This window comes from Physcomitrium patens, chromosome 16, assembly GCF_059467195.1.
Source record: "Physcomitrium patens ecotype Gransden chromosome 16, ASM5946719v1, whole genome shotgun sequence".
In the NCBI taxonomy this organism is placed as follows: domain Eukaryota; kingdom Viridiplantae; phylum Streptophyta; class Bryopsida; order Funariales; family Funariaceae; genus Physcomitrium; species Physcomitrium patens.
Genome location: NC_143425.1, coordinates 12,067,056 through 12,076,945, shown reverse-complemented (window position 1 = coordinate 12,076,945; position 9,890 = coordinate 12,067,056). Strand labels below are relative to the sequence as shown.

Genomic DNA, 9,890 nt, shown 5'->3' with positions numbered 1-9,890 from the left:
CATTTTTTTTAAAAAACATATTAATACTTTAGCTAAATTTAAATATAATTGATATTGAAGATTTTTTAAATAATATTTTAAATCACCAATCATATTATATTTTTATCCAAATATAAATAAATATAAAATATAATTTTAAAAAAATAAAATTGGAATAATACTTTAATAAGTAAAATGAATTGGAACATGTCCACAATCAAATATATTTTTTTAGAACAATATATTTCCATTTTGACATTATAAAGTTTGTAATAATTACAATATTAAAACTCAAAATGAAATTAAGATAATAAAATGAAACAAATAATCTTCTAGACAAACTGAAAAACTAATACCTTGTAACAAATAACAATTTACAAAATATGTTACAAAAGATATAATATATACACAAAAACAATATGAAGGCCCATAGAATTAAAAACACTAAACAACCATGAAATCAGATTCTTTTACAATTTCATTTTATTCCCATTCACTATGTGATTTGAGGATTAAAAAAAATAAAAATAAAAATACTGCAGTTGTTTTCTTTGGAGCCAATAACACTACTAAACATGACTAACACATTCCACATAAAAGAACAAAATCAGCTGTAAGAGAAACAAATACCTGAGGATAGTAGTATCAAAACATTATCAAGAAAAAGAAATACCTTATGGACTATCTAGTTTAAAAGTACACATAGAATGACAGAAATAAAATTCAGTTTTTTTTTTTTTTTTTTTTTTTTTTTTTAATTTAAATATAGTTAATGTTATACCATTTTACATCACCTTTTAAAGAATCTAACTACAAGACTATTTCGCTAATGCTAAGAGTCCAGAGTGCAAAAAGTAGATGTACCTCTCCAGCTCCCATTTGATTTCTTGAATCATTTGCATATTTAATTGAGGGACTGAGCTTTAATCCTTTCAGTATGGTTTGTTGCACATCACCTGTTCAATGTACCTTCCAAACATTCATTACTGTGGACAAAAGCAATTCATCACTTTCACGCTAGTTAAATAAGAGTGACAGTTAATGTCCAAGTGACAGACAAGTGCTTCAAATATAGCAACCATGAGAAAGTTGACCCAAGTATTTCATAATCGACACTAACAATCGCCCCAAAAATAAAAATAAAAGGACCACGGGAAATATGAAGGATCCTGGCCGTCACAGACGTAGCAAGCTGATCGAAGAACTAGTACTTACATGAGCAATGAGTCATTGATCTCTATTGTGATCATTTTGTGTAGCCTGCTTGAGTCATCCATAGAGACCACCTCGCTGCTTCTAGGAGGTTCCCTGCTTTCTCAAAAGCAGCAACAAGCATGACATAGGTTACTCTATCTGGCATGATTCCTGAGTCTTGCATCATCTTGAAGGTATCCACTGCTTTATCAGGATAATCCGCATAGCCATATGTTCTAATCATAGTATTATAAGTCCATCTGTCAGGGATGAAGCCTTCTTCCTGCACGAGTACAATTGGTTTTATATCAGGTCAATAACAACAAAGAGCACCAAAGACCTTAAAACAAATGTTCTGTGCCAATAGACAGGCCCCAGTTTCCAAAACATAGGAATAAGACCCATATCATACACAGCCGATCATCTATAATATTTAAGTACAAGCTGAACAGCTAAAATCACTTCAAGAATCATACATGCAATGTCAGAAAAATAAATTTGAAAATAAATATAAAAATAAAACAGATTAACCTTTGCAACATGCACCGTGCACAATTTCTACACATTAGCATGAAGCTCTATATTGCCTTGATAAATACGTGAACTTACTTGCATTTTGTGAAATAGAGCTTCCATCTCAGCAATTTTGGTGTGTCTTCCATATATATTGATGAGAATATTATACGATGCAAGATCCATCTGAAGGCCCGATTTCTCCATACGAGCAATTACATCCTCAAGCTTGTCAAGGTGACCCGCTTTTCCGTACGCATCAAGTACACAATTATAGGCCTCCAAAGAACCTCCGTGCCCTGCATTCTGCATTTCCCAAAGAGTCGCCTCCATATTTCGAAAGTCTTGCTTTTTGCCGTAAGAATTAATCAAAGTGCTGAATGTTATCTTGTCCGCTACTCCTAATTGCTGAGCTAACTTCGAAGCATCACGTGCCCTGCAAAGAGGGAACACATATAAGCTAGGTGCACAAATCTGTGGGAATGGACCATGCCGAATCGTGGATACGTGGATCATAGTGAACATCCAATTGAACTCAAGGAAAAAAATAAAATGCAGAAATGAAAGTAAAATATCTAAAAGTACAAGATTGACTTTAACATCACCTAAGAAATGTCAAATTGTCTTAAAAAATCACATGCTGATTTAAATAATTGTATACATTGTGATATTCTGACAACAAGCCTCAGCTATATTGCAGTGTTTAAACAACTGTAATTTTGAGAAGGGCAATCACTTCAAGCATAAATCGACGAGAGAGAAAGAAAATTACCTGTCTAACATCCCAGATTTGCCGTACAAATCAATCATAACGTTGAAAGTTATAGTATTTGGAATGCATCCAACATCTATCATCTCCTGAAATATTTTATGCACCTCCTCAAGAGGCAAAAATCTTGCGCAAGTGTTAAGCACACAGTTGCACATAACTTCGTCTAACTCGACATCTGAGTTTCTCAACCTCCAATAAATCTCCTCGGCTTGCGTCTGGAGATTACATTTCTGACACATCCTCAACATTGAGTGATACGTATAAGAGTCTGGAAGCAGACCATCTTCTTCTTCCATTAACTTGTAAATCCTGAAGGCCTCTTCGTGCATTCCATACCGCATGTAGACATTGATTATGACATTGTACGCTATAATATCTAGTTTTGAAACTGAACTTCGAAGTGAGCGGAACAGCTCTTCAGCCTGTTTTACATCGCCCTTCAACCCATGGACATTAATCATGGTGCATGAGGTCTCTAAGCTGGGAACAACGCCTGCACTCTGCATGTCCCTGAACACGTTTGTCGCATCTTCGAACATTCCAGCATCTTTACATGCACAAATTAGACTGCGGCACATATATTCCTTCGGTGCCATACCAGCTTTGCGCATGGCGGAAAACACACTTAAGGCTTCTTTCTGCAGATTACATTTCAGGTAAACATGTAGCAATGTGCCATAACTTTCTGTGTCTTCAACCCAACCAGCTTCCCGTAATAAGCTAAGAACCTGAACGACCTTCTTCGTTTGCCCAGCTCTTTCATACGCCCTTACAACCGCATCTAGCGTCTGTGAATCAGGCGTACACCCAAAATTCTTCATATCCGCTAAGACACGGACAATGCCCACCACATTTCTTGCCTTTCCGTACAGACTAATCAGAGTGTTAAAGTTTGATGATGCTGGCATAATCCCCAATCTCTTCATCGCCTGAAAATAATCCAATGCATCCCTAAGCTTCCCCGCACGTCCACACGCCCCTATCATACAGCTATACGTTACCTCGTCTGGCTCGAGGCCCGCCTCTTTCATCTTCTCAAACAGCCGAAGTGCTTTCTCGTAAAGACCTGCCTTCCCATATGCAGTGATCATAGAGTTATAACCGACGACACCTAGATGCATCCCTAACCTCTCCATTGTGTCCATTATGTGCTCCGCTTCTTCTATTTTTCCTTGCTGTCCATAAGTATTCATTTGCTTCAACCAGTTATCTCTGTCGGGCGCAATTTTGTGGTTCCACATGTCCTCCATTATTTTCTCTGCCTTCTCAAAGAAACCGCACCGCGTGTAAATTGCGATCATGGCAGAGTATGCGGCCACTACTTGAATCCCGCTCTGCAACATGTGCGAGAATGCAACCTCTGCATCCTCGACTTTACCATTCTTCTGATACAGCAGCATCATCATACTGTAGGTCAATCTGGTGGGTTGAACTCCCTTCTCTAACATCATTTGGAAAGCTCTCGTGGCATAGTCAGCATAGTCAGCCTTGCTTGCACTCATAATTAAGGTGTTGAATGTGTAATCATCCGGCACACAACCATCTCCCAGCATTTGACCTAGAAGCTCGTCAATTATCGGCCATTGCTGTCTCGACCCTAGAATCTTGAACATAATGTTGTAGGAATACACGTTCCCTCTCGTCTTCCCATTTTCTTGCATCCACTGAAACGCTTCCAGCGCCTTGTCGGGATTCTTAAGAGAATTCAAAATGAAAGAAGTTTGGCGTGATGTAAATTGCAACTCAGATTGCTCGAGCAAATTCAGAACTGTACCTCCGCATGGCAATGCATTTAGCGCCTTAACCAAATTAATTGTTTTATGCTTTGAATCCCGTGACGATTCCCAAATATCCCTACTTCTTTCACGTCCACTCAATTTCGCGTAACCTCCTCTCTTCGCTCTGGACACATCCCTAGTAATTGGCTTTCCTACGACTTTCGTGACGGATAGTTTCTCTACATCCTCAGAGTTTCCTAATCCGCGACCTATATTAGAATTTTCGCATGCATTCGAACGTTTCCCTCGCAGTGCACTAATAATCTCAACGTAACTCGACATAGACCTATCAATCTGAGACGAAGAAGAAGGAGAAGAAGAGGAAGAAGAAGAAGCCGAAGGAGAATCGTCCGAGGTATCGACAACTTCCTGTCCATTAGAATTCGAAGCCTCATTCCCCAAACTATCCTTCTCTAAGTACAAGTCATGCGCAATTCCCTCTAACAGAGCCTCAGCACCACTCCCTGCTTCCCGCAACTGCACAGAAACGGACGCCCGCGCTCTCCACGAGCACTTCCCACTCCTCCTGGCGGCACAGACATGGCTGGAGGACGAAAGAAAGTCAAGGCTGACGATCTTCTCAGCTCGCGCCACACAGAACCTCTCGTGAAGAAAGAATTCCCCGAGCAAGAGTCCACTACCAGAGATCGCCATCGTCAAGTCCCCGACCTTTTTCAAAGTTCTTCACACCATCCTCTCACTACACCGTTGTCAGCAGCACACTCCGCAGCCAGCCTCAGATGGCCACCCAGCTACCCTCGGACGTATAATCCACACAACTAGAAACGAGAAGAAGAGCAAAATACGAGGAATTGGAGGCAAATGAGGACGATAGAAACATGCACGCAAAGGGGAGAGAGAGACCGAGAGGAAGAGGAGGAAGGAGGAACGAAGGGGAAGGAAGGAGATGAGGAACAAGAGGCTTGCACAGAATGGCAGAATGCTCTTACTTGATAAGAAGATTGGATGGAAAGATACAGAGATAGCCTCCCCCTCCCCTTTCTTTCTTTCTTTCTTTCTTTCTTTCTTTCTTTTTTGCCCCTGCCCTGCCCTGCCCTTCCTTTCCTGTTTCTTGCCCCTCTTGCACAGTGACGGATGGCGGGTCTGTAGTCAGAATGGGACCTGATTACTCCCACGGTGGGGAGGCCTGGCACCTACACCCGCGCCCCGGTCCTGGTTTGGTGCGTGGAATGTTCTTTATCGTTCATGTAGCGTGACTACTCCTGGATGAATCCTTTTTGTTGGATGTCTTTGTTTCCACTCAAACTCTCTGTCATACTTTTTACTCATTTTTTGTGCATGTATCTTTAAATATATATATATATATATATATATATATAATTTCTTAAAATTATAGATCACATTATTAATTATAAATATAATTAATTTTTTAATAAATTATAACAATATTCAAAATCAAAATATTGCTATTAGATTATTTTTTACAAAAAATATCATATATATCCCTTAAATATGTTGAAATATTAGGAATATCATTGTATTCTTCATAATAGCAAATATATCCCTCAAATTTGTAATAATAGCATATGTACACTCATTGGTGATAGGTTATCACCAACATTCATTGTTTATTATCCAATTGAACGTATCAATCAATTTTGATGTAGTTGCATTGTCTCAAGAAAGAATATGTTTGTAAAGCGGCAAAGCATGTGATTGTATTGATGGCACTTGGAGTTGCTAGTAAGATCTACCATGAAAATAGTAGTGACAATCCTCATAGGAAGAAATGATGAAGTCATTATTCAAATGATTAAGTCATTATTTTTATAGGAATAATCATATCCTTCTTTGGATGTCCATTCATCAAGTAATAACAACAACATTAGTATTGTCAATATTTTGGAGTCCTAGTAAATTCTTCAAAATATCTACATTTATTGATTAACATATATTTGCATCTCTAGTTGTTTTCTACTTATTTATGAAAAGCTTTATAAAACCATAAGAATACAATTAATAACCAAGGGCTTCCTCTTGCATTATGTATTGTAAATAAACTACGAGCTCTTACTTATACATGATTCTTATAGTATAGAATGTTCAGAATAAGTAACGTATTGCAACAACATAGAGTATGGAAAAGAAAAAAAAAATGTATAATCAATCTAATAATGATTCTCTTTGTAAAGTTATAATTGAAGCTTTGGATATACAATTAAGCTAAGGCATACAACAAATAAGCAGTCTTATTTAATATTCAAACAAAAAATATCATTATTTATACGAATTGGTGTGAAGGACGTAAATTGAAAGAAGATATATAAACTCATGGAATCTGTATCATAAGGAAAGTGACAAAATAGAAGAAAATATGTATATTCAAAGAAAAACTAGAATAGCTATTGCCAAAGATTAGAAAACATAAGACTCTTGAAACTATACTAAAAATAAGAAAGGAGTTGGCAAGAGTGAAGAAGGCATCACTCTTGCCTCTATATATACTACTTATCTAAGAACTATATGGCAACATACTATAGGACCTCTAATATGCATCCAACTTATAGAACACATGTCTAATTTGTAAAGCAAGTTTCTTAGGTGTGCACCATATAACCAACTTATACTACAAGTAGTCAACATGTTGACATGTGGCCTCCTTGTTGGTCAAATTTTCAACCTATCAATCACATATAGACATATATAAAAACAAAGCATTGTCTATGAAGCTTTTAAAAAGCTTTCCACAAGATATTATCATATTTATTTATTTTGATTTACTTCTATCTCTTCTTATTATCTAGATAATTATCAAGGTAAATATGTATATCCGTGATATTATCCCTCCTTTTAGAGATAAGTTCTATGAGGAGTCGTGATTACATGTTGATGAAGTCCAAGATACATTGAATTGTATTTGCTATATATTTTGATCTTTATTCCCTTCGAAGGTAGTTGATAGGTCCCTTCAACCATTGATAATATCTCATACTATGGCAAGAAGACCACCCTGATATTTGGTCATTATTGAGGCCTTCATAACTTCTTTCAAACAAAACATTAGTAATACTATCAGGAGTGGTTCTTACTTTTAAAAGTATTACTAAATATTGGAAGTTCCTTCCAAGATTGTGGTACCAAACGTGTTGTATCTTGCCATCTATTCAAGAAAGAATATGTCATTCTTGAAGATCTTCATCTTGATAATGCCATCTCAAAAGTTGTGATAGTTACAATATCTCGTCTGGTAGCTCAGCAAATCATAGCTCTTAAATTGAATCTCCTAGTTGTTAGTTCTCCATCTCTTAAGTATTAAAAAATCCAAAGAAACAATGATACAAGATAGAATGAAATCTCTATTGGGCTTGCTTTGTTTTATAGCAAAGAATTTTTTGACTCTTTATCTTGGTTTTGATCGACGGCATTGATGAAAAGCTTTAACTTTGATTGATGTATTTACTAGATTCTTTGATGGTTCTAATGTGCGTTCATTAATGTCATATCTACGCCAATGTACGAGATATTCTAATCTATTTTGGCACCACCTTGAATCTGAGACTTTTTTTACTTCAAATTTTTTATTATTATCCACTTCTATAGGAGGTGGTGGCATTTATTTCTTTCTTTGTATATCCATTGTCTTGTATGGCTCAAGTAAAGATATATGGAATATAGGATAGATTTTATAGATTTTGGTAGGTATAATTAATAAGCAACTAGATTGATCTATTTACAAATGAAAAATAGTCTAATCTTATAATAATCCAACTTGTCACAAAGATAAATAGTTTTAATATTACGACAAAACAACCATACCTTATCTCCAACATAGAATTGACGTTGTTCTTTGCAATAGACATTTTTGTTGACTTTTTGTTGTTCTTTAGCTTCTTTTAATTGTACCTTTATTATTGCATGTAGCTCTGACAATCAATTTATCACATCTTTTGCTACAAGATTATCAACTTTTGAAAAGTCAAAAGTGTCAAATTGTGGATGATAACCATAATTGGCAAAGAAATGTATTTGTTGTATAGAAGAATGTACCAAATTATTGTAAGCAAACTCTATCAATGACAAAAGAGTTGTCCAATCATCTTAGTGATAGTTGATGGTACACCTCAAATACTGCTCTAAAACTTAATTTACTTGTTCTATTTGTCCATCAATTTGAGGGTAGAAAGCCAAAGATAGCTTTATATCTACCTTCAATAGCTTGAAAAGAGTTCTCCAAAATCTTGATAAAAATTATGTTTCTTTGTCTGATATAATATCTCTTGGTAATCTATAATGGCGATAGATATTGTCAAGGAAGAGTTTAGCTATTCTTTCAGTTGTGATAGATTTTGTACATGGTAAAAAATGTGCTATTTTGGTGAAACGATATACAATCATGAATATGGAATCATATGAACTTGAAATTGGAAGATCCGTAATAAAATCTATAGAAAAAGAAGACCATGATTGTTCTAGTATAGGTAATAGTTGGAGGAGTGTATAAGGTTGATGACAAAGAGTTTTTGATCTTGAACAAATATCACATGTCTGCATAAATTCTTTAACAACCTTTCACATTTGAGGCCACCAAAAATCTCTAATTATAAGCTTCAAAGTCTTATTATATCCAAAATATCATGTTGTAGGAAAATTGTGACAAGCTTCAAGAGAACGTAATTATGCTTCTCCTTCTAGAACATATAAGTGTCCTTTAAAATAGAGTAGGTTCTCCTTAAACTCAAACTTGGAAGTATCTTAAGACTTAGAAGAATTATTTTTAATATCATGAACAAGAAGATCTCATGACATATTTGCTTGGATCTGCTTGAAAAAAGTCAAATCAATAGTCAATGTTGATTTCATTGCTTAAAGATGAAATTATTCTAACTTCAATAAAATTATCTTTTGTTAATAAAAAGTTTTTTTTTTTTTTTTTTTTTTTTTTTTTTTTTTTTTTTTTGTGTAAGATAAGAACATCTATAAAAGGCATTAAACAAAGCTTATTGTTTTTTTAGCTGATAAGTCATATTAAACTCGAATCTTGACAAAGATATGCTCCAACGAGCTTGGTGATGATTCAAAATACGTACTCACATGAAATATTTAAGATTCCTGTAATCCATATATATAGTGACTGGACTTAAAGTGCCTTCTAAATAATGATGCCATTTTTAAAAAGAATCCATGATTGCAAGAAGTTTCTTATCATAGATCTTATAATTAATCTTGGTTGCTCAAAATTTTCTTGAATGAAAAGCTACTAGATGAAGTTTGTCATTTGCTCCTATTTGTGATAAGACTATACTCAAGACAAAGTCAAATGTATCTGTCTCCATAAAAAATGCTTTGGAAAAGTTGACACTATGCAAGATTAGTGCAAAAATAAAAACTTTCTTCAAAGCTTCAAATAATACTTCTGCTTCTTTATTCCACTTGAATTGGTCTTCACAAATTAAGCATATAAGTGATACTACAACCTGAAAAAAGTTCTTGATGAAAACTTGATAATAATTGGGAAATTCAAAAAAGCATTGTATATCTTTTACTGTTTTTGGAATCTTCTAGTCTATGATTGTAACAATTTTTTTAGGATCCATCATTAGACCATTGTTTGAAATGATGTATCCTAAGAAGTCAACTTGATTAGTGTGGAATATACACTTTTACATCTTAGCATACAATCTTGCATTTCTAAG

General features: G+C 35.1%; 1 protein-coding gene across 1 annotated transcript; it reads right to left on the bottom strand.

The window, feature by feature from the left end:
* Nucleotides 1–687: 687 nt before the first annotated feature.
* On the bottom strand, nucleotides 688–5,180 carry LOC112293630 (uncharacterized). The gene is made up of 4 exons (XM_024543282.3): nucleotides 2,459–5,180; nucleotides 1,783–2,122; nucleotides 1,195–1,456; nucleotides 688–935 (listed from the first exon to the last, which is right to left on the bottom strand). Exons 1-3 carry the CDS (start codon nucleotides 4,888–4,890, stop codon nucleotides 1,226–1,228), a joined length of 3,003 nt encoding a protein of 1,000 aa, XP_024399050.1. The 5' UTR covers nucleotides 4,891–5,180; the 3' UTR covers nucleotides 688–935; nucleotides 1,195–1,225.
* Between the last annotated feature and the right edge of the window lie 4,710 nt (nucleotides 5,181–9,890).

Excerpts from the sequence above, each read along its gene's own strand:
- LOC112293630 (XM_024543282.3), bottom strand. The coding sequence starts at position 4,890 with ATGGCGATCTCTGGTAGTGGACTCTTGCTCGGGGAATTCTTTCTTCAC. Across the intron at positions 2,123-2,458 it reads AAATCTGGGATGTTAGACAG|GGCACGTGATGCTTCGAAGT; the intron begins GTAATTTTCTTT and ends CCCTCTTTGCAG. Across the intron at positions 1,457-1,782 it reads CTCTATTTCACAAAATGCAA|GAAGAAGGCTTCATCCCTGA; the intron begins GTAAGTTCACGT and ends GTACTCGTGCAG.